At 47.2% G+C, this 25141-nt stretch overlaps 1 protein-coding gene across 1 annotated transcript in view; it reads right to left on the reverse strand.

Moving 5' to 3' along the window:
- Positions 1–25141, reverse strand: part of NWD1 (NACHT and WD repeat domain containing 1) — a 121634-nt gene that overhangs the window by 85490 nt on the left and 11003 nt on the right. The window contains exon 3 of the mRNA XM_073559843.1: positions 3516–3632. Within this exon, the coding sequence (XP_073415944.1) occupies positions 3516–3632 (117 nt within the window). The remainder of the gene's footprint in view (positions 1–3515; positions 3633–25141) is intronic.

The following is a 25141-nucleotide window of genomic DNA, read 5'->3' on the forward strand; positions in this document are numbered from 1 at the left end:
GATGCATTATGCTCTAAGGGGTGGCTGCATTATACTATAAGAGGGGGGCTGCATTATATTCTATGGAGGGCTACATTATATTGTATGGCGGGGCTGCATTATACTCTGTGGGGTGGCTTCATTATGGTCTATGGGGTGGCTGCATTATACTATATAGAGGACTATGGGGAATACATTATATGAAGAATTATGGGGTGCATTATACTATGGGAAGTGAATTGTACTACATGGATGACCATGATGGTGCATTATACTATATGGAGCACTATGAGGAGTGTATTATACTATATGGAGGACAGAGCAGTGCATTCTAATATATGGAGGGCTATGAGGAGTGTATTATACTATATGGAGGACTATGGGGGACATTATATTATATGGAGGACTATGGGGTGTGCTGCTGATAACATGACACTGTATGGGGACAGTGATCCATTAGTGATTTTTCTGTCCCCATCATTCTTTCTTAGACGGTGTAAAGAGGCCGGGAAACAAGTGTTGAACCACTTCAATATTGTCAATCATACTCATTTAGCGGCTTGAACTCAGCGCATGTAAAAACAACCGAAATGCTTCTGTGTGATGTGCAATATGTTAGCATTTGGGGCCCCATTTTAAAATTTTGCCTAGGGCCCCACTTTGTCTAAAACCGGCCCTGCGTATAATACGTGTCATGCTCATGCCCTGACTGGTGGGCATGAGCCAGGGGGTTGTGGCCCCACTGTGCCACAAACCAGACTACCCTGGAAGGGGCGTGACTAAGACAACTGCCTTGGTCTTCTCTGGAGCCTCTAATGATGAGGTCAGGCTTGTGCGGCAGGCAGCTGCCAGGTGCCACTCCAGGGTGGTGTCTGGCTGTGGCTGCTGATCCCACTTGGGGAGACGGTGGCATGGCTGAGACACTGGCAGGCAGGCATGGCTTGAGACACGGGGCAGGCTAGCACGGTAGAGACACGGGGCAGGCTGGCATGGCAGAGACACGGGGCAGGCTGGCACGGCAGAGACACTGGGCAGGCTGGCACAGCAGAGACACAGGGCAGGCTGGCATGGTGTACGAAGGAACAGGTAGGGACCTGTTCACACAGCAGGTGCGGGTACTGGCCGGTAGGAATGGAATATGGAGGAACAGGTAGGGTCCTGTTCACACAGGAGGTGCAGGTACGAGTACTGATAGGAAAGAGTGGAGTATGATGGAACAGGTAGAGAGCTGTTCAAGATGCAGAAACTGGTTCAGGAACCAGTACAGACGGGTAGGACAAGGATCCGGAACGGAAACAGAGCAGAACCGCAGGGTTGCGGAGCAGGCTAGAACCGCAAGGCTGCAGAGAGAAACTGCAGTTTGCAGCAAAAGGTTCTGCAGCAGCAGGTGCCACAGAGAAAGAGAGCAGAGCAGAACTGCAGGTATGCGGAGAGGAGCTGCAGCAAGGTGTTCTGCAGCAGCAAGAACGAAGCAAAGCAGAACCGCAAGGTATGCGGAGAGAAGCTACAGAAAGAGGTTCTGCAGCAGCAGGAGTGTAGGAGGCAGGGCCCCCGCCGTGTGTCCGGGCCGGAACCAAGGGGACCGTCATCTAGGTTCCTAGGGGGCCTGTTTCCGGGGAGCCGAGTTAGGAGATGGACCGCTGAGACTGGCAGGACGGTTGGGGGAGGAGCCTATATAAAAGGACACCAGTCAGAGTGAGTCAGTAGAGTGGGAGAGAAGGAGCAGGAGACCGTGGAAGCGCCAGGGAGCCATAACCATTAGCAGTAACCAGAGAGGAGGACAGCGACAGGAAAGAGACTCACGGTGGACTGCGGGGAGACAGCGCCGAGTCGACCGACAGAAGACCACCGCTTCACTCCAGCCAGCGGCCATTGCTGACTCACTCCAGCTCACGGCTGCGGCCTGGCCGCAGCCACCTGCGGCCGTTGCCACCTAACTCCAGCCTGCCCGCTGCCGCCTGCAGCCACCACCTCCCCGCTCCCGTCTGTGGCAAGGGCCGGGCTGTTGCCCGCCGCAGATTCCCTAGTGCAGCTGCTGGCTGTGCCGGTGGTCTACCAGCCGCCACTCAGCACCGCCGCTGCCCGCCCCTGTTCGGGGGCTGCGGCCTCGACTCTCCCACTCCCGGGCGGTATTCCGCTGCCCCTGCTGGGGGACACTCCACCAAAAAACTTTTCTAGGGCCTGTTGCGCCCCTGCTTCGCCTGGGCGTTGGAACGCCCAAAACCTAGGCCAGATCCTCAGCAGCTGGGCCCAGCGGCTGCGATGCCGAATCACCATCGTCCAGGACGCCGAGGGACGTCCAGACAGATAAGTGACACAATATAACTAAGGACCCGTAGTCAGCCATACCGCTGCCCTATAGTGACCGGCCTTTGCCAGAGTAGTCGTGTTCTCATCACCAGTGTTTGCTTGTATTGGGTCCCTGCGAGGACAATTTCTGTTATTTTGTTTGGTTGCTTGGGATAGCCCTACCGGCATCAATCCATAAAAGTTACTACCTAAAGTTCAATCCGTCTTGTGTCTCGTCAATGCATCCCATGGACCTGCTATGACCACAGTAGCGGAGCAAAGCAGAACCACAAGGTATGCAGAGAGAAGGTACAGCAAGAGGTTCTGCAGCAGCAGAAGCAGAGCACAGGTAGAACAGAGCGGAACTGCTAGAGTACGGAGCACAAGCAGACAGGGAGGACACCAGGAAAGACACAGCAAGGAAAGGAACCACAGACAAGGAGACTGAAAGACAGAGGTAGGACAGAGTTCAGACAGGGAAACAGTACGAGACAAGGTACAGGGACCGAAGTATACACAGATACAAAGCTAGGCTTAGACCAAGACAAGACAAAGAGTAATGGCACAGGGACCAGGAAATACTGCCTCCTGGAGGCAGCAAGATAGGAACACGACAAAGCTAAGACAAGACACAGAGAACAGGATATTCTGCCTCCTGGAGGGCAGACAGAGAGAACCAAGCAAGGCTAGGAGAAAAACCTCCAGAGAAGGAGATACACAGAAGAGGACATGGCAGGCTCAGTAGCAAGATACTAACTGAGTTAACACATTGCTCAGGTAGAGTTCATTGGGAGCAGCTGCCCTAAATGCTAGAGGGTTCTTGATAATTGGCCAGGGACACATTAAGCAGGTGCACCCTGACTCCATAAGAACCAGAGAGTTTCGGCACCGCCCCCCTATACAAACAGTCAGGAAATAAACACAGAGCAGACAGGAAACAAAGCATGGAGCTGGCAGTAGGCAGATATCACAGCATGGCCTGGAGCAGTGAGCAAGTTGGTGAGTGAGGAATGGGAGGCCATGCAGCGATGCCAGCAGGGTTGTTACAATACATACGTGTTCTATCAGTGAAAACCATAGATAAAACATGTATCTAATCTAGGGATAACAGAATGAGCCATAAACTTCAGTAACCAGTTCTTTCCCACCAAGTGTGCATACAGAAATAGCTTTCTATTATTTTGCAGGCCACTGAGTATGCATTGTTACTTCAATGGGCAATGATCAGAGAACTGGAGATGACTTACAATGAAGTATGGTCCTACAGACATCCTTTGGCAGGTTTCAATCTCTTTCAGACAAAGATCTGTGGTCATATGGTCCACTGAGGCATAATCTCGGACTCCCCAACGCATGTCTACCACCTAGAGGGAGGAATATTGTATAAAATATTCATTATAATTGAAAGCAAGGGAAGCAGCATCCCTTCAAGCTATGAAGTAATAGATTATAATCAGCTTTAAATAAATGCTGTATTTAGATTTCTTTTCAGCTATCATTCACAAGATTTCTTCTGCAGGTACAGTATACTATACAGTCATGGCCAAAAGTATTGACACCCCTGCAATTCTGTCAGATAATACTCAGTTTCTTCCTGAAAATGATTGCAAACACAAATTCTTTGGTATTATTATCTTCATTTAATTTGTCTTAAATGAAAAAACACAAAAAGAATTGTCCTAAAGCCAAATTGGATATAATTCCACACCAAACATAAAAAAGAGGGTGGACAAAAGTATTGGCACTGTTCAAAAAATCATGTGATGCTTCTCTAATTTGTGTAATTAACAGCACCTATAACTTACCTGTGGCACCTAACAGGTGTTGGCAATAACTAAATCACACTTGCAACCAGTTGACATGGATTAAAGTTGACTCAACCTCTGTCCTGTGTCCTTGTGTGTACCACATTGAGCATGGAGAAAAGAAAGAAGACCAAAGAACTGTCTGAGGACTTGAGAAACCAAATTGTGAGGAAGCATGAGCAATCTCAAGGCTACAAGTCCATCTCCAAAGACCTGAATGTTCCTGTGTCTACCGTGCGCAGTGTCATCAAGAAGTGTAAAGCCCATGGCACTGTGGCTAACCTCCCTAGATGTGGACGGAAAAGAAAAATTCACAAGAGATTTCAACGCAAGATTGTGCGGATGTTGGATAAAGAACCTCGACTAACATCCAAACAAGTTCAATCTGCCCTGCAGTCCGAGGGTACAACAGTGTCAACCCGTACTATCCGTCGGCGTCTGAATGAAAAGGGACTGTATGGTAGGAGACCCAGGAAGACCCCACTTCTTACCCCGAGACATAAAAAAGCCAGGCTGGAGTTTGCCAAAACTTACCTGAAAAAGCCTAAAACATTTTGGAAGAATGTTCTCTGGTCAGATGAGACAAAAGTAGAGCTTTTAGGGCAAAAGCATCAACATAGAGTTTACAGGAGAAAAAAGAGGCATTCAAAGAAAAGTACACGGTCCCTACAGTCAAACATGGCAGAGGTTCCCTGATGTTTTGGGGTTGCTTTGCTGCCTCTGGCACTGGACTGCTTGACCGTGTGCATGGCATTATGAAGTCAGAAGACTACCAACAAATTTTGCAGCATAATTTAGGGCCCAGTGTGAGAAAGCTGGGTCTACCTCAGAGGTCATGGGTCTTCCAGCAGGACAATAACACAAAACACACTTCAAAAAGCACTAGAAAATGGTTTGAGAGAAAGCACTGGAGACTTCTAATGTGGCCAGCAGTGAGTCCAGACCTGAATCCCATAGAACACCTGTGGAGAGATCTAAAAATGGCAGTTTGGAGAAGGCACCCTTCAAATATCAGGGACCTGGAGTAGTTTACCAAAGAAGAATGGTTAAAAATTCCAGCAGAGCATTGTAAGAAACTCATTGATGGTTACCGGAAGCGGTTGGTCACAGTTATTTTGGCTAAAGGTTGTGCAACCAAGTATTAGGCTGAGGGTGCCAATACTTTTGTCCGGCCCATTTTTGGAGTTTTGTGTGAAATGATCAATGTTTTGCTTTTTGCTTCATTCTCTTTTGTGTTTTTTCATTTAAGACAAATTAAATGAAGATAATAATACCAAAGAATTTGTGTTTGCAATCATTTTCAGGAAGAAACTGAGTATTATCTGACAGAATTGCAGGGGTGTCAATACTTTTGGCCATGACTGTATAACCATAAATGTTTGTTGAACAATATACATTACCTGTCCGGTGATCAGTCACGTCCCACGGCGTAAAACCATCCCGGGGGTTAATCAGTTTACAACCGGGAGCGTTGCTAACACAGCCGCTCCCGACTGTAAACTACTGTAGAATGAATGGAAGCAGCCGGCGCAGACTCAGTGATGAGCGGTGACGTCACCGCTAGTTACTGAGTCTGGCTCTGCTTCCATTCATTCTACAGTAGTTTACAGTCGGGAGCGGCTGTGTTAGCAGCGCTCCCAGTTGTAAACTGATTAACCCCCGAGATGGATTTACGCCGTGGGACGTGACTGAGCGCAGGACAGGTAATGTATATTGTTGTTTTATTATTTTCACCTTTTTTACTGGAGATCGATGGCGTCACAATGAAATTAGAAGTGTAATAAAGATTTTAAAATGTGTGTAGTGTATTCTTTCATTAAAATACTTTGCTCTTATTGTGTGTGTGTTTATTTAACCCTTTAATTACTCTAGGATTAGTAATGGATAGGTATCTTATTGACACCTCTCCATTACTAACCCGGGCTTAATGTCACCTTACAATAGAAAGGTGACAATAACCCCTTATTACCCCACTTGCCACTGCTACAGGGCAAGTGGGAAGAACCGGGCAAAGCTCCAGAATAGGCGCATCTAATAGATGTGCCTTTTCTAGGCAACTGGGGGCAGCTGTTTTTAGGCTGTGGGGGGCCAAGATCAATGGCCCCTTACCAGCCTGAGAATATCAGCCCTCAGCTGTCAGCTTTAGTCAGGTTGGTTGTCAAAAATAGGGGGGACCCCATGCCGTTTTTTAAAATTATTTATTTAAATAATTTTTTTAAAAGCGTGGGAACCCCTCTATTTTTGAGAATCAACCTTGATGACGCTGACAGCTGAAGGATGCAGCCCCCAGCTGTAAGTTTCATCTGGGTGGGTCACAAACTGAGGGGGACCCCACATCGGGTTTTCATTCATTCTTTCACTTCTGCTCGCTGTTGCCAGTGGAGCAAGGGAGAAGAAAGACAGCGGCATTCAGCACCAGCAGCCGGGGAACAGCGCTTCGTCCGTGAGCACAGAGGACAGTGTGAACTGTTCTCCGTGTGCATGTGTGCAGCACATGTTGCGGGCCGTGTGTCGGTGTTAAAACAGACATGTCAGTGTATTTTATTTTGCACATGGACACACGGCCTGTGAAAACACGCTGACATGTACATAGACCCATTCATTTGAATGGGTCTACATGTCTCAGTGTCTCCGGTACGTGAGAAAACTGTCACTACACATACCAGAGCCACTGACGTGTGAAAGAGGCCTAAGACAGCTTTCTTTAATGCAGCTATTGAGTTGATTAAGAGCATCTAACTGGTCTGTAGGAGCACATGGTTGGTAGGGGATCAAATACTTATTTCCCACTGAAAAATGCAAATACATTTATATAATTTATACAATGTGATTTTCTGGATTTTATTTTTGATATTTTATTTTTCAGTGTTAAAATTAACCTACCCTTAAAATTATAGCCTGTTCATGTCTTTGTCAGTGGGCAAACTTACAAAATCAGCAAGGGATCAAATACTTATTTCCCCCACTGTAAGTATTGGGTAATTGTACTATATGTCACTATTAACCTCTTAACGTCCATTGATGGGGATAGCCCGTCAAGGCAGGAGGTAACTTCCCGCAGCATGAAGGACTATCCCCATCATGCCTTTGAACTACCACTGCGTGTAAACACGCAGTGGTAGTTCAGTGCCGACAGCTGTCATAGACAGCTGAGAGGCACGGCAAGGGGTGCAGGGACCCTTGCAGACGGTCCCTGCACCCCAAGCTCTGTGATTGGTCAGTCAATCTGACCGACCAAACACAGCAGCGATCGGGCAGGAGAGGCTGAAATTTCAGCCTCTCCTGCCTGATCAGTGCATGAGCTCAGCGCTGCAGTGGCTGAGCATCCTGCACTGACAGCCTGGAGCAGCGCCCCCGCCGACCCTGGCTGTTAACCCCCTGAGTGTTGTGATCGAGCGCGATCGCAGCGTTCTGAGGGGGAGGCAGTAGGTAGGGGACTCCCTCTGCCTCAGGTCTGCGTCCCCGCGATGTAATCGCGGGGCCCGACCTGTGCCTGCCATGATGACCCAGAGGTTGTCATGACAACCTCAGGGTCATTTAGCTATGGAAAGCTGCTGAAACCATGCTCACAGCATGGTGTCAGCAGCTTTCTCCATAGGTATAATGTATTACAATGCTGGAGCATTGCAATGTATTATACCTAAAATGAAAGTGAAAGTCCCAGAAATAACACAAGGTGAAAAAAAAACATTTTTAAAAAAAAAAATCTGTAAAAAAAATTAAAAAAATAAATACACATTTTTATGTAAAAAAAATAAAATAAACAAAAAAATACACGTTTGGTATCGCCGCGTCTGTAAAAATCCCATCTATAAAAGTGTCACCCTAGTTAACCCCTTCAGTGAACGCCGTAAAACAAAAAAAAACAAAAAAATGTGCAAATTATACTTTTTCCAAGCGTTATCATCATACCACTTGGAAAAAGTGCAATAACACACGATCAAAAAGACGGATATATATTAATATGGTTCCGTTGAAAACGTCATCTTGTCCTGCAAAAAACAAGCTGCCATACAGCTCCATCAGCGAAAAAATAAAAAAGTTATAGCTCTCAGAATAAAGTGATGCAAAAATAATTATTTTTTTCTAGAAAAGTTTTTATAATGTAAAAAACACAAAAACATAAAAAAATCTAAATGAGGTATCGCTGTAATTGTAGTGACCTGAAGAATAAAGCTGCCTTACCAATTTTACCACACGTGGAACGAAGGGAAAAAAAAACATTCCTGAATTCCTGGTTTTTGTTCATTCTACCTCCATAAAAATCGGAATAGAAAGTGATCAAAAAAGTTATGTGCTCGAAAATGGTACCAATAAAAACGTTAGCTCGTCCCGCAAAAATCAAGCCTGAACATGACTCTGTCGGCCGAAATATGGATAAATGATGGCTCATTAAAGCTAATTTTCGTGGAAAAAAATATTATTTTTTCATTTTCACAGCTCTGCATTATAAACTTCTGTGAAGCACTTGGGGGTTCAAAGTGCTCACCACACATCTAGATAAGCTCCTTGGGGGGTCTAGTTTCCAAAATGGGGTCACTTGTGGGGGGTTTCTACTGTTTAGGCGCATCAGGGGCTCTGTAAACGCAACATGGCGCCCGCAGAACATTCCATCAAAGTCTGCATTCCAAAACAGCGCTCCTTCCCTTCTGAGCTCTGCCATGCACACAAACAGTGGATCCACCCCACATATGGGGTATCAGCGCACTCAGGACAAATTGCACAACGACTTTTAGTGTCCAATTACTCCTGCTACCCTTGTAAAAATAAAATTTGGGGGCAAAAATATCATTTTTGTGGAAAAAAATATGATTTTTTTATTTTCACGGCTCTATGCTATAAACTTCTGTGATGCACTTGGGGGTTCAAAGTGCTCACTACACATCTAGATTAGTTCCTTAGGGGGTCTAGTTTTCAAAATGATGTCACTTGTAGGGGGTTGCCATTGTTTAGGCACATCAGGGGCTCTCCAAATGCGACATGGTGGCCGATCTCAATTTCAGCCAAAAAAGTCAAATGGCAACTCGATCCCTTCTGAGCTCTGCCATGCGCCCAAATATTGGTTTACCCCCACATATGGGGTATCAGTGTACTCAGGACAAATTGCACAATAACTTTTGGGGTCCTGTTACCCTTGGGAAAATAAAAATTGGGGTGAAAAGATCATTTTTGCGGAAAAAATATGATTTTTTAATTTTACGGCTCTACGTCATAACCTTCTATGAAGCCCTTGGGGGTTCAAAGTGCTCAACACACATTTAGATAAGTTCCTTGGGGGGGTCTAGTTTCCAAAATAGGGTCACTTATAGGGGGTTTCCACTGTTTAGGCACATCAGGGGCTCTCCAAAAGCGACGTGGCTTCCGCTCTCGATTCCAGCCAATTTGACATTCAAAATCTCAAATGATGCTCATTCCCTTCTGAGCACTGCCTTGCGCCTAGAGATTGGTCTTCCTCCACACATGGGTTATCGGTGTACTCAGGAGAAATAGCACAACAAATATTGTGGTTCATTTTCTCCTGATACCCTTGACAAAATAAAAAAAGTGTCCAAACAAAAATTTTGGGGAAAAAAAGTTAAATGTTCATTTTTTCCTTCCATATTGCTTCGGTTCTCGTGAAGCACCTGAAGGGTTAATAAACTTCTTGAATATGGTGTTGAACACATTGAGGGGTGAAGTTTTTATTTAGAATGGTGTCACTTTTGGGTATTTTCTGTTATATTGACCCCCCAAATTCACTTCAAATGTGAGGTGGTCCCTAAAAAAATGGTTTTGTAAATTTTGTTGGAAAAATGAGAAATCACTGGTCAACTTTTAACCCTTATAATTTCCTAACAAAAAAAACTTGGTTCTAAAATTGTGCTGATGTAATGTAGACATATGGGAAATGTTATTTATTAACTATTTTTTGTGCCATATCTCTTTGATTTAAGGGCATAAAAATTAAAAGTTTGAAAATTGCAAAATTTTAAAAATTTTCACCATATTTTTCATAAATAAACATGTCATATCGAAGAAATTTTAGCCACTAACATGAAGTACAATAAGTCATGAAAAAACATTCTCAGAATCAGTGGGATCCGTTGAAGCGTTTCAGAGTTATAACCTCATAAAGTGACAGTGGTCCGATTTCAAAACTAAGGCCTGGTCCTTAACCTACAAATGGCTTGGTCCTTAAGGGGTTAATTGGATGCCATGATACTATCATGCAGGCATCATGTGGGAAAATTATGTATAGGAATTTTGTAGCCACCAAATGTGACTATTATATGAGCATTTATGGTTTGTCGACTTATGTCACAGGCCGTAGGCTCAAAAAGTCTAACTCAGGCAGACTTGACGCTAGTCACACAATCTGTCAGATTTCATAGGAGCTCCAGCCTTGGTCCTTTAATCCCTGTACAGGGATTTGGTCTTACTATAGGGTCCACTGGAAAGCTTTCACGGAAGGACTGCTGGCCGGATGAGCTAAACAAAGGTCAGAGAAGTCAAGGTAGCCAAGTCAGAACCAGGAGGGTAGTGAAGATCCAAATAAATAAAAGAATGTCCAGACAACAGGAATTCAAAAAAGCAAAACAAAAGCAGATAGCCTGAGAATGAACCAGAGAATATAAACTTAAATCTAAGTTCACACTAGGAGTTTTTTAAGCGTTTATTTAATGCAAATTTTCAGCTGCGTTTTACAGTTCCAGGAAAGTCCATGAGATTTTAGAAATCTCATGAACACACATTGTTTTTTTATCATCAGTATTTTGTGCTTTGGATGTTTTTTTGGACTATAAGGCATGTCACTTCTTTCAGTGTTTTTTCAGCGATTTTCACTCGCTGACTTGAATGGGTGGTGAAAAAACGCACCAAAACCACAGGTATTATGTTTTCCTGCGTTTTTTGAGCCAAAACCTGATTCTATGGAATAGAACTTTTTTTCAACACTAAACTTTATCAGCATGCAGAAGAGACAAATCTAGCATGCCAAAACTGCCGCAATAAACACACAAAGAACGCAGCAAAAAACGCTGAAAAAAAGCCAAGTATGAAGTTACCCTTATTCTGTTTTAAATAAAATACAGACCTTTTCAGGGCTCGCAGAAAGGAATAGTGAATTAAACTGATATCTCCATGACTGAGCAGCATCAAAAGACCCAGAATTTAAATAGGAATGTGTCGCCTGCAACAAAAATTTGGCGCCGCCCAGTGACCACAGAAGAAGCAGATGGGATATGTTCTGACCTTGATAATTACAACTTTGGCTAGGCACACATTGCATTAGAGCAGTCCGTTCAACGCATATGTGGCACCCCTGAAGGTTCAGTCACCACAGAGGTACTGCACCTCCTCCTGAGGTGTGGTACCCCACCATCCAGGTAAGGTGGAGACACCTGACCACACTCCAACACCTGCACCCCACACCACAAAGTAGTGTAGCAAAGCACCTTCGGCGGCTCCCTGCTTGGAGTGTAGCATAGCACCCATTGGTAGCTCCATGCTTGGAATATGAAACGTGCTGAGAGGCGGGTGGAGCTTAGTTTACACTAAAGAGTGGGAAGAGTGAGGATTTAGTCAGTCAGTCTGACAGAAGTTCAGAGAGTGACAGGGAGTTGAGTTGAGAGATCCCTGAGAGAGGGATGGATGAAGGAAGTGCTGCAGCCGACCTCAGTGACCTGGGTCTGCTGGCACAGGAAAGAGACAGAGAAAGAAAGCCTGATTCTCCATAAGAAAGAAGGATTAGTGCAGAACGTAAGGAGACTAAGAGAACAAGGACCAGGGTTAGAGGAGAACCCTTCTCAAGTTCTGAGCGCAAGGCCGGGGTCCGGTCCCCAAGGTTGTATGGATACTAATGGTCCTGCAGCAGACACCGGAGGAATAGAAGTAGTGACCACTTTAATCCCACACAAGACTTGAGGGCACAACAGCAACGATAGTGAGCCGGGACGAAGTAGTAATGAGTCCCCGAAGCAGGCTACAGCTGTCTGCCGTACAAGTAGAATTCTTAGGAACATCTGACAGGAGGAACTCCACTGTAACTCAGAACTGTGAGTACTTCACTCAAAGGCGCTAAGAGGGAGACGTTCAGAAAAGGCACATATGTTGGCGGAGTGTTGGAAAGGAGTACTTCATCTTGCCTGGAAGTTGGCTGAGCTCCTGACCCGGAGGACACGGCACGGATGCGGGCAGCTGTACCTGCAACAGCCTGTGACTAAAGCTTTGGAACTACATGTCCTGGTGTCCTCCACTCATTCCTGCGTCAACCTGCCCACCACTGCTACATCCCTTGTGCCCGACACTACACCATCTAAGTGCCCCTTCACTTACTCTGCCCTGGGACTACAGCCCTGCCTGTGGAGGGCTACAACATCATTGCTGCACCACACCATCTGTCCCAGAGGATCTGTCTGCAGCGTCAGCTTACATCTTCATTGCCGAACACCAAAGGTGGCGTCACGAATAGTGTTGAGCATTCCGATACCACAAGTATCGGGTATCGGCCGATATTCACTGTTCGGGAATTCTGATACTGAGTTCCGATACTTTTAGCATATCGAATACCGGAATTGGAAGTTCCCATAATGCTATGAGCCAGTTTGATTTGATTCAGCCAATGACAATCCTCAGAAGTGTGGGCACATCCTGTTAGGCATGTAGGCATGTTAACTAATGGCATGGCTGTGATTGGCTGCTGAAATGATGTCATGATGCACTATAAAAGCCGCCGCCGCCATTTCTGGTTCACTCTGCTGTGAATTCAGTTAGGGACAGGCTGCTATTCAAGACTGTGAGGGACAGTTAGAGATAGCGATTTTCACAATCATAGTGTGCTTTACCCAGGCTACATAATCCACCACTGTAGCTTTCTTTTGCCTTGTAGCAGTGTTCTCAGCTGTCTGCAAGGTCTGTGTGAGTGCAGCTCACGCTGAGTAGTGTGTCCTGCAGCCACGTCTGGTTGTAGGCCGCTCAGCGTGTGTCACTGCCTCATACATATTTGTTATGATGAGTCACCGAAGGAGGAAAAAACAAAATACCAGCTAAGTCCAGAAAAACCAGAGAGGTTGGCAGCTATCGGATTGCAGACCCTTGAACCTATCCACAACAACTAGCAGTAGCCGTGGGGGGTTCCTACGGTGCCCTAGACCCCTCGATCACAGCCGGAGAACTAAATAGCCTAAAGACAGAAAGGGGAAAATCTAAACTGCCCCAGAGCAGACCCCAAAGCAATAGGCAGCCCCCAACAGATAATGACGGTGAAGCAAGATGAAAACACTAACACAGATAGAAAGATAGGTTGAGCAAATGATGGGGCCCAAGCTAACTACATAGGACAGGATAGGAAAGCTGCTGTCTGCCATCCGCAAAAACCCTATCAAAATGAGCCAACCGACTGATAGGAAAAACAGGACCTGAAGTCGCTAGGCTTCAAAAGACTATATCAGCACTCAGGTATATTCTGAAGACAGAGCAAAAGAGCAACAGATCAGAGACAAAAATGGAATTCAGCTCACCCCCGGCCGGGGATGGCAGAACTCCCAAAAAACAAGGCAAAACAAAAACAAAATTGAAGAGTACAAAGCAGAGCAGAAAAACTTAGCTTTGAGATGCAGGAATCAGACTGGTCTCCAAGAATCCAGCAGGAAAATCACCAGCCAGGAAGAAGGGCGTCGGCAGCCTTATATCCAGTCCTCAATTCCAGCCACCCAGTCATCATCTAGCTGCCCATGTGTTTGGTAATCAGCCTCACTACCTTCCTTCACCAGAGGAGGGAGTTCATCAGACCTCAATGGTGAAGGGAAAAATGAACTCACAACAGTACCTCCCCCTTGAGGAGGGGTCACCGAACCCTCATCCATGCCACCAGGGCGATCCGGGTGAGCCCGATGAAAGGCACGCACCAATCTTTCGGCATGAATATCAGAGGCAGAGACCCAGGAATTATCCTCCTGACCATAACCCTTCCACTTAACCAAATACTGGAGTCTCCGTCTAGCCAGACGGGAATCCAGTATCTTCTCTACCTCATATTCCATGTTACCTTCAACCAATATAGGGTCAGGAGGTGCCACCACAGGAACTACTGGTTCAACAAACCTCTTCAACAAGGACTTATGAAACACATTATGAATTTTAAATGTGACAGGAAGAGCCAACCGAAAAGAGACCGGATTAATAATCTCCAAAATCTTGTAAGGTCCAATAAATCTAGGCTTAAACTTAGGAGAAGCCACCTTCATAGCAATATTTTTTGATGACAACCAAACCATATCACCCACCTTAAACTGGGGACCAACGGTCCTACGCCGGTTGGAAAACCGCTGGGCCTTTTCCTGGGAGAGAGACAACTTATCCACTACTTGGTCCCAGATCTGGTGCATTCTCTCCACCACAGTGTCAACACCTGGGCAGGCAGAAGGCTCCACCTGCCCTGAAGAAAATCGAGGGTGAAAACCAAAGTTACAAAAAAATGGTGACATCAAAGTGGCAGAACTAGCTCTATTATTTAAAGCAAATTCGGCCAAGGGCAAAAATGAAACCCAATCATCCTGATCGGCAGAAATAAAACATCTCAAATACGACTCCAAAGTCTGGTTTGTTCTCTCCGTCTGCCCATTGGTCTGAAGGTGAAACGCAGAGGAAAAGGACAACTGAATTCCCAGCTTGGAACAGAAAGTCCTCCAAAATCTAGACACAAACTGAACTCCTCTGTCAGATACAATGTTCTCAGGAATCCCGTGCAAGCGAACCACCTTTTGCAAAAACAAGGGCACCAACTCAGAGGAAGATGGCAACTTAGGGAGTGGTACAAGATGGACCATCTTAGAGAATCTATCACAAATCACCCAAATAACAGTCATTCTCTGAGAGACAGGCATATCAGAGATAAAATCCATTGAAATATGGGTCCATGGCCTCCTGGGCACCGGCAAAGGCATCAACAAGCCACTAGAGCGAGAACAAGGTTTAGACCGGGAGCAAGTCCCACAGGACTGCACAAAATTCCTGACATCATGAGACAAGGCGGGCCACCAAAAAGACCGACTCACCAGATCTCTAGTACCAAAAATACCTGGATGCCCAGCCAATGCAGAGCAATGAACTTCAGACATCACTCTCTTCCTCCACTGGTCAGGAACATACAACTTTCTACTGGGACAACGCTCAGGTTTGTCCTCCTGAAACTCTTCCAGAGCACATCTCAAATCGGGCGAGATGGCAGAAAGAACTACCCCCTCGCCTAAGATGGTAGCAGGCTTAGTCACAACAGGAGAATCAGCAAGGAAACTCCTAGAGAGGGCGTCTGCTTTGACATTCTTAGTGCCTGGAAGAAAAGAGACCACAAAATCAAAACGTGTGAAAAACAAGGCCCACCTAGCCTGTCTAGGATTCAAGCGCTTGGCCGACTCCAGGTAAATCAAATTCTTGTGGTCAGTAAGGACCACGACTTAGTGTTTGGCTCCCTCCAACCAATGTCTCCACTCCTCAAATCCCCATTTCATGGCCAACAGTTCCCGATTCCCCACATCATAGTTACGTTCGGATGGGGAGAACTTTCGGGAAAAGAAAGCACACGGATTCATTTTAGATGTCACAGGATCTTTTTGGGACGACACCGCTCCTGCACCAATCTCAGAAGCGTCCACCTCCACCTGAAACGGGAGTGAGACATCAGGTTGCCGCAAAACCGGAGCAGAAGTGAATCTTCGCTTCAGCTCCTGAAAGGAAGAAACAGCCTCCGGAGACCAATTCAGCACATCAGCACTCTTCCTAGTCAAATCCGTCAATGGCTTGGCAATACCAGAAAAATTAGCTATAAATTTCCGATAAAAATTAGCAAAACCCAAAAACTTCTGGAGGGCCTTCAAAGAAGTGGGCTGAACCCAATTATAAATGGCCTGTACCTTGGCCGGGTCCATTTCAATAGTTGACGGAGACAAAATAAATCCCAAAAATGAAATCCTCAGTACCCCAAAAAGGCATTTCGATCCCTTGACATACAGGGAATTCTCCCTCAAAATCCGGAACACACTCCGAACATGTTCCACATGAGAGTCCCAATTCTTGGAGAAGATCAAAATATCATCCAGATAGATAATCAAGAATGTATCCACAAAATCTTGGAATATATCGTTCATGAAGCACTGGAAGACAGAAGGGGCATTAGTGAGCCCAAAGGCATCACCAGGTACTCAAAATGTCCCTCCGGAGTATTAAACGCCGTCTTCCATTCATCCCCATGCTTAATGCGAATAAGATTATACGCCCCCCTGAGGTCAAGCTTGGTAAACCAGCAAGCACCTTTAACTCTGGAGAATATATCAGAAATCAGGGGTAACGGATACTGATATTTAACAGTAATTTTGTTGAGGGCACGATAGTCAATACAAGGCCTTAATGAACCATCCTTTTTAGCCACGAAAAAAAAACCCAGCACCTAAGGGTGAAGAGGATGGTCTAAATGACCCTTCTCCAATGCCTCCTTAATATAGGATCGCATAGCCTCGTGCTCGGGTACAGATAAATTGAAAAGCCGACCCTTGGGGAATTTACACCCCGGGTTCAGCTCAATTGCACAGTCATAACTCCTATGAGGAGGCAAAGACGCAGACTCATTCTCACTAAATACATCATAAAAGTCAGCCAAATAGTCAGGAACATAATGCGACTGGGGAGAGGTGGAGAAAACAGGAGCATCACTAAGGGCACACCGACAACCCCAACTCACCACAGACAAAGATTTCCAATCCAGAACTGGATTATGAATTTGCAACCAGGGAAACCCCAGAACAATGGTATCATGCAAATTATGCAACACCAAAAATCTGCAATTTTCTTGATGGTCTGGGGCGACCCGCATTACCACCTGGGTCCAAAACTGAGGTTTATTCTTCGCCAAAGGAGTAGCATCAATACCCCTCAAAGGGATAGGCGTCCGCAGAGGTGTCATAGGAAATCCACAACGTTTAGCAAAATCCAAGTCCATCAGGTTAAGAGCTGCTCCTGAATCCACAAAAGCCTTGACGGAAAATGTGGACAGGGAGCAGATCAGAGTAATTGCCAGAAGAAACTTGGGTTGAACACCACCCACAGAAAACGTGTGTGCACAACGTTTCTCTCGTTTAGGGCAGACAGAAATAATATGTGAGGCATCTCCACAAAAAAAACACAGCTTATTACGCCTTCTGAACTCCTGACGTTGCGCCCTAGACAAAACTCTATCACATTGCATAGGTTCAGACATTTGTTCAACAGGTGGCAACATCTCTCGTGTAGTTTTGCGTTCACGTAAACGCCGATCCACCTGAATGGCTAATGACATAGAATCGTCAAGACCAGAGGGAACAGGAAATCCCACCAGAGTATCTTTTACAGTTTCTGACAAACCCTTCCGAAAGAGGGCTGCCAAGGCACCATCATTCCAGGCAGTAAGGACCGCCCACTTTCGGAATTTTTGACAGTACAACTCTGCCGAATCCCGACCCTGGCTTAATGCCAACAGGGTCTTTTCAGCCTGATCAATAGCATTAGGTTCATCATACAACAACCCCAAGGCTTGAAAAAATGCGTTCACATTATTCAGAATAGGATCAACAGGTTTCAAAGAAAACGCCCAATCCTGGGGATCGTCGCGCAGCAAAGAGATGACAATTTTAACCTGCTGCGCGGAGTTCCCCGACGAGTTAGGCTTCAAGGCAAAAAATAATTTACAATTATTCTTGAAATTCAAGAATTTAGACCGATCCCCCAAAAATACATCAGGAGTAGGAATCTTTGGTTCAGCTGCATGTGAATGAGCAAGATAGGCGGAAATTCCCTGCACTTCAGCAGCGAGCTGCTCCACACGATCAGACAATTGCTTCATCTCCATTGAGAGAAAAATTCCCCCTACGGCCTCAGAGATATAGCGGAAAAAATATGCACAAAAAAAAAAAAAATTCTGACACTTTTTTTTTTTTTTTTTACAATTCTCTCCTGCTATTGAGTACCCTAGGATCTGCGGTATGGCTGGTGATTCTGTTATGATGAGTCACCGAAGGAGGAAAAAACAAAATACCTGCTAAGTCCAGAAAAACCAGAGAGGTTGGCAGCTATCTGATTGCAGACCCTTGAACCTATCCACAACAACTAGCAGTAGCCGTGGGGGGTTCCTACGGTGCCCTAGACCCCTCGATCACAGCCGGAGAACTAAATAGCCTAAAGACAGAAAGGGGAAAAACTAAACTGCCCCAGAGCAGACCCCAAAGCAATAGGCAGCCCCCAACATATAATGACGGTGAAGCAAGATGAAAACACTAACACAGATAGAAAGATAGGTTGAGCAAATGATGGGGCCCAAGCTAACTACATAGGACAGGATAGGAAAGCTGCTGTCTGCCATCCGCAAAAACCCTATCAAAATGAGCCAACCGACTGATAGGAAAAACAGGACCTGAAGTCGCTAGGCTTCAAAAGACTATATCAGCACTCAGGTATATTCTGAAGACAGAGCAAAAGAGCAACAGATCAGAGACAAAAATGGAATTCAGCTCACCCCCGGCCGGGGATGGCAGAACTCCCAAAACCAAGGCAAAACAAAAACAAAACTGAAGAGTACAAAGCAGAGCAGAAAAACTTAGCTTTGAGATGCAGGAATCAGACTGGTCTCCAAGAATCCAGGAGGAAAATCACCAGCCAGGAAGAAGGGCGTCGGCAGCCTTATATCCAGTCCTCAATTCCAGCCACCCAGTCATCATCTAGCTGCCCATGTGTTTGGTAATCAGCCTCACTACCTTCCTTCACCAGAGGAGGGAGTTCATCAGACCTCAATGGTGAAGGGAAAAATGAACTCACAACACATATTTTTCTTTTTTTGCTGCTCATTTTTCATTCTCCTATTAGTGTGCACTGTGCATCCATCCGTATCCATATACATTGGTTGCAAACACTATAGGAGTAGACAGCGGAGCCTCTCTGCAGCCTTTCAGTGCTAGTGCCCAATTTGCTGCACTGTTCATGGCTGTCTGAGAGGTCTCTGACTGTGTGTGAGTACAGCTCACGCTGAGTAGTGTCCTTCAGCTACGCCTGGTTATAAGCCGCTCAGCGTGCGTCACTGCCTCACACATATTTTTCTTTTACTGCAGCTCATTTTTTATTCTCCTATTAGTGTGCATCCATCCGTATCCATATACGGTGGTTGCAAACACTATAGGAGTAGACAGCGGACCCTCTCTGCAGCCTTTCAGTGCTAGTGCCCACTTATCTGCACTGTTCACGGCTGTCTGAGAGGTCTCTGACTGTGTGTGAGTGCAGCTCACGCTGGGTAGTGTGTCCTGCAGCTACGTCTGGTTGTAGGCCGCTCAGCGTGCGTCACTGCCTCACACATATTTTTCTTTTATTGCAGCTCATTTTTTATTCTCCTATTAGTGTGCATCCATCCGTATCCATCTACATTGGTTGGTTGCAAACACTATATAGGAGTAGATAGAGGAGACTTTTTTCTGGCTTGTGCCCTTCAGCTGCAGCCAGATTAGTATTACACTATTTTTTGGAGCCTCATCTTTTGCATTGTAGGTTACCATCCTGCATTGTAATAGCTCCAAAAAGTTTGTGATACTATCGCTTTCAAATCTTTGGTCACATCCTTTTAGTTTTTAAAAAAAAAAAAAAATAAAGTTCACCAAACACTCCATTTGACAGTTGTGTAGGCCACATTAGCTCCTAATAAAGTGTAGTCCACACACACACTTCATAAAATTAGTGTTTCTTATACCTGTTACCAGCTGTTCAGGAATCAGCACACTAAGCCCCCCCTTTGTACTTTTCTGCCTATCTTTATCAGTCTACCAAGATGAAGAAGGCAGGGAGTAAGGCACGTGGGCGTGGGCGTCGAGTTTCAGCAGGGAGAGGACGTGGGGATTCTGCAGGGAGAGGACGTGGCGATTCTGCAGGGAGAGGACGTGGGGATTCTGTGCCTGCTGCGGGCACCAGTGAGTCAGCATCCCCCAGTTTTAGCAAGGAACAGTCCTTTATGCGCAGCTTTGTAGGACCTCGCCATACCCCACTGCTGCGGGAGGAACAAATTGAAGCCGTTGTCGGATGGATGGCAGCTAACGCATCGACTTCAATGACTTCCACGTCCTTTCAGGGCCAGAGCACTGAAGAGCAACCATCTGTCTCTTCACCACCTGCCAAAGTGCCCAGGCAGTCAGAGAGCCCTGGACAGGAGCCATCACAGTCCCTACTTCTGTTCTCTGAATCTGTTGGCTTGGAAAGAGGGGGCCAGCCAAGCAGCATTCAAGAATGTGAAGAAGAGGCAGTATGCAGTGATGCGCAACTTCTTTGTCCCTCTGAATCTGAAGAGGCGGGTGGGCCAGTGGCTATGGTCAGCACACCTCAGTACGCATCAGATGATGACGAGACTCAGGTGCCACTTTCTGGTGCGTACGGTGCTGGCGAGACAACCCAGGAGAAGCAGGTGTTTGAAGAGGGGAGTGTAGATGATGAGGTCTTTGACCCATCATGGCGTGAGGAACAGGAAGGTGGTGGGAGCAGCTCTGAGGAAGAGATTCCCCGAACGGCCAAAACAGGAGGGAGAGGGAGGGGGCAGACTTGGTTGCCTGTAGCCTCCACTTCGGCACCCGTTAGGAGCATTCCTCTTCCAAAAGCCAAAACGGGCGCTCCCAAGACTTGCAGCGCGTGGTCCTTTTTTGACACAGTTGCAGATGACATTTGCTTTGTCAAATGCAAGCTGTGTCATCAGAAAGTCAAAAGAGGGAAAAATGTCAGCAAACTCAATACCACAAATATGTGGAAACATGTGCGGACCAAGCACGAGGTGGAGTTACACAGACACACTGAAGACGTAGGCCAACATACAGCACCACCTACCACCTCTTCAGCTCGTGTTGGGGCCTCTTCCTCCAGCTCACACACAGCTGGTTCGGCTTCCTCACAGGATTGCCAAGGAAGAACCTCTGGCACTGTTGTCCGGAGACCCTGTGACATTCCACCCACAGCACCACGTTCCCAGTCATCCTCACACTCCCAGGCCACTCTACAGCCATCAGTAGCACAGGCATGGGATAAAAGGCGGCCATACTCGGCAAACCATTCCCGAGCACAGGCTCTGAATGCTGGCATTGCCAAACGACTGGCCCTTGAAATGCTCTCATTCAGGCTGGTGGAGACTGACACCTTCTGGAACTTCATGGCATTGGCAGTCCCACAATACACCGTGCCCAGCCGCTTTTATTTCAGCAGGCAAGCCGTCCCTGCCCTGCAAAACATGTGGAGGGAAAAATAAAACATGCGCTACTAAACGCCGTCAGTAGCAAGGTCCACCTGACCACCGATGCATGGACCAGTAACCATGGACAGGAACGATACCTTTCTCTCACTGCCCATTGGGTCAATGTTGTGGAGTCGGGTACAGATCTGGAGAGTGGCGCTGTACGTGTTCTACCAACTCCACGGATTGCAGGAATCCAGTCTGTACACATTGACTCAAGTTCCTCAGAAACAGCTCTGCAGGAGCCTGTTACGACCGATATGAGCACAGCCGTGGCCAAACTTCAACAGCCCGTACTCAAATTAATTTCTTTGGGGAATCGAAGGCACACAGCGCAGGAGCTCTGGAATGCCATCAAGCAGGAGAGCGACGTGTGGTTTGTGCCAGCGAATCTCCAGCCAGGCTTGGTAGTGTGTGACAATGGCCGAAATCTGGTGGCAGCTCTAGGCCTAGGCAACCTCACTCAAATCCCATGTCTGGCACATGTGCTGAACTTGGTCGTGCTGAGCTTTCTGAGGGACTATCCGGATCTTGATGCACTGCTGCACAAGGTCTGCATAGAGTGTGCTCACTTGCGGCGTTCCAGCACGGCAAGATCGCGCCTTGCTGCTCTGCAGCGCCGATTACGCCTTCCGGAACATTGCATCATATGTGACCTACCCACCAGGTGTAATTCAACGTTACATATGTTGGAGCGGTTGTGTGAGCAGCAGGCAGCAGTCATGTAGAACCAGCTGCATCAGGTGCGAACAAGTCGCACTGTGCGCCGGTCACACTTCAGCACCACTGAGTGGGCCTCTATGAAGGACATCTGCTTCGTTTTGCGTGCCTTCGATGATTCCACGCAGATGGCGAGTGCAGATGATGCACTAGTCAGCATGACTGTCCCCCTTATCTGCCTGCTTCAAAAAACACTGCAAGCACTAAGGGAGTATGTTTTGGAAGAGGTGGAGGATGAGGAGTCACAAATGCCATCTGCTTCTGGACAGTCTGGTTCCTCACAAAGGCCTAGGCAGGGGACACTTTGTGAGGATGATGAGGAGGAGTCAATGGAGGAGGAAGACATCTCTCCAGAGGAGGGAGGTACACAATGCTCTAGTCAGTATGTACAGCGAGGGTGGGGTGATGCAGAGCAGGCAGAGATGACGACTCAAGCAGGGGACAGCGTTTCTTTGGCAGTTGGGAGTCTGCAGCACATGGTTGATTTCATGCTGCAGTGCCTGAGAAAAGACCACAGCATTGCCCACATTCTCAACACGACTGATTATTGGGTGTACACCCTCCTAGATCCTCGCTACCGGGACAACTTACAAAGCCTCATACCACCGTTGAACCGGGAGCGTAAACTGCGGGAGTACCAAGACACACTGGTGCAGTCCATCTTGTTCTCCATTCCACCCGACAGCAGTGCTGCTAGTGCTTTACAAAGCAGCTCTGTGCGTCGAGGCAGTGGAGGAAGCTCGGCACAAAGAGGGAGCAGAGGCAGCGCCTCAGCACAAGGCAAGACCACTATGGCCCAAATGTGGCAAAGTTTTGTGTGTCCACCACAAATGTCTACACCATCACAGACGGCTCCAGTCAGCAGGAGGCAACGTTTCTGTCAGATGGTGACAGACTACATGTCTTGCCCTGTCAGTGTACTCCCAGATGGCTCTTTCCCATTCAAGTTTTGGGTCTCAAAGCTGGATACATGGCCAGAGCTTAGCCAGTATGCATTGGAGGTGCTGGCTTGCCCTGCTGCCAGTGTATTATCGGAATGCATCTTTAGTGCCGCAGGTGGTGTACTAACAGACCGTCGCACGCGACTATCCTCTGATAACGTTGACTGGCTTACTTTTCTGAAAATGAACAAGGCCTGGATCTCGCCAGAATTTGCCAGTCCTCTACCAGAATAAAAAATTGGTTGGCAACAGTATCCAGGTCTCCTGTTGTGTTCATGTTTCTACCACCTGAACTGTAATCCCTGGGCTTCAACACAGCCAGTTGTCGCTCAGAAGTGCCGTCTGCACAGAGAAAAACACTAGCTCCTGGGAATGTGGACAGAGCAGGAGACATTGCCGGACACACATCAGGGGATCAACTGACGTGAATGGTCCCCAGTAACACAGGAACAAGTGTGGATTGTGCAGACGTCACTTCTTAGAAGCAAATGGCGGGGTTTGAGGCCAGGGGAAATACTAGAGACAGTGGAGCCAGAGGCCTAAGTGGAGCACGGTTACAATCAGTAGTAGTGTACAACCGATATAAAACTTGCTTCAAGTAGGCCTCAGCCTGCTCCATGATTGATCCTGGGCTTCAACACAGCCAGTTGTTGCTCGGAAGTGTCATCTTCACAGAGAAAAACACACTAGCTCCAGTGTTAGTGGGGTTCAGAAACGCCAGCTGCTCCCCTGCTGTGTGGACGACAAAGTCTCCTGCTGCCTCCAAAAGCACACTACATCTTATTTACTACTCGCTCCAAGTAGGCCTCAGTCTGCTGCATGATTGACCCTGGGCTCCAACATCGCCAGTTGCTGCTCAGAAGTGTCTTTGGCACGGGTACTCCCTCCTGCCCAGCCTGGTTCCAGCACGCCTGCTGTTTCCGGGGAGTGTCAACGTCACTTTGCCACCAATACATAGTCCTGTCGTGTTGCGGTGGGGTTAGCCGAGCCTATGGTGCCTGCAGTTTAGGTGCTTCCTATGTGGGCTGCGTGTTCTGGTAATAAAGGCTGGTTCCGTAGTGCCAATAGGACAAGCACCCTCTGTTGGACTGTGGGTTTCGGTAACTGCGGCCTGCTCGCGGCCTTGCAAATTTGTTTATTATGGGTACCTTGTGCTACCCATCTGGGTTCCAGCACCGTCAGCTGGTTCTCAGCAGTGCCTTTGGCCGAGGTGCCTCCTTCTCGGTATCCGAGTTCCATCAATGTCTGCTGGTTCTTGGTTGTGCTTTTTAGCATAGGTACCTCCTGCTTAGAAACCGTGTTCCAGCACCGTCAGCTGGTCCACGGTGGTGCCACTGGCTCTTGTTCCTTCTGCTGCCACTCTGGGTTCCAGCACCGTCAGCTGGTTTTCGGTAGTTCCATTGACTCTTGCAGCTTCTGCTACCCATCCGGATTCCAGCACCGTCAGCTGGTTCTCGGCAGTGCCTTTGGCCGAGGTGCCTCCTTTTCGGTATCCAAGTTCCATCAACGTCTGCTGGTTCTTGGTAGTGCTTTTTAGCACAGGTACCTTCAGCTTAGAAACCGTGTTCCAGCACCGTCAGCTGGTCCACGGTGGTGCCATTGGCTCTTGTGCCTTCTGCTGCCACTCTGGGTTCCAGCACTGTCAGCTGGTTCTCGGCAGTGTCTTTGGCATGGGTACTCCCTCCTGCCCAGCCTGGTTCCAGCACGCCTGCTGTTTCCGGGGAGTGTCAACGTCACTTTGCCACCAATACATTGTCCTGTCGTGTTGCGGTGGGGTTAGCCGAGTCTATGGTGCCTGCAGTTTAGGTGCTTCCTATGTGGGCTGCGGGTTCTGGTAATAAAGGCTGGTTCCGTAGTGCTAATAGGACAAGCACCCCCTGTTGGACTGTGGGTTTCGGTAACTGCAGCCTGCTCGTGGCCTTGCAACTTTGTTTATTATGGGTACCTTGTGCTAGCCATCCGGGTTCCAGCACCGTCAGCTGGTCCTCGGCAGTGCCTTTGGCCTAGGTGCCTCCTTCTCGGTATCCGAGTTCCAGCAACGTCTGCTGGTCCTTGGTAGTGCTTTGTAGCACAGGTACCTCCTGCTTAGTAGCCGTGTTCCAGCACCGTCAGCTGGTCCATGGTAGTTCCATTGACTCTTGTAGCTTCTGCTA

Source organism: Dendrobates tinctorius, unplaced genomic scaffold (assembly GCF_039654945.1).
Source record: "Dendrobates tinctorius isolate UK_male_01 unplaced genomic scaffold, ASM3965494v1 ptg000276l, whole genome shotgun sequence".
Lineage (NCBI taxonomy): Eukaryota > Metazoa > Chordata > Amphibia > Anura > Dendrobatidae > Dendrobates > Dendrobates tinctorius.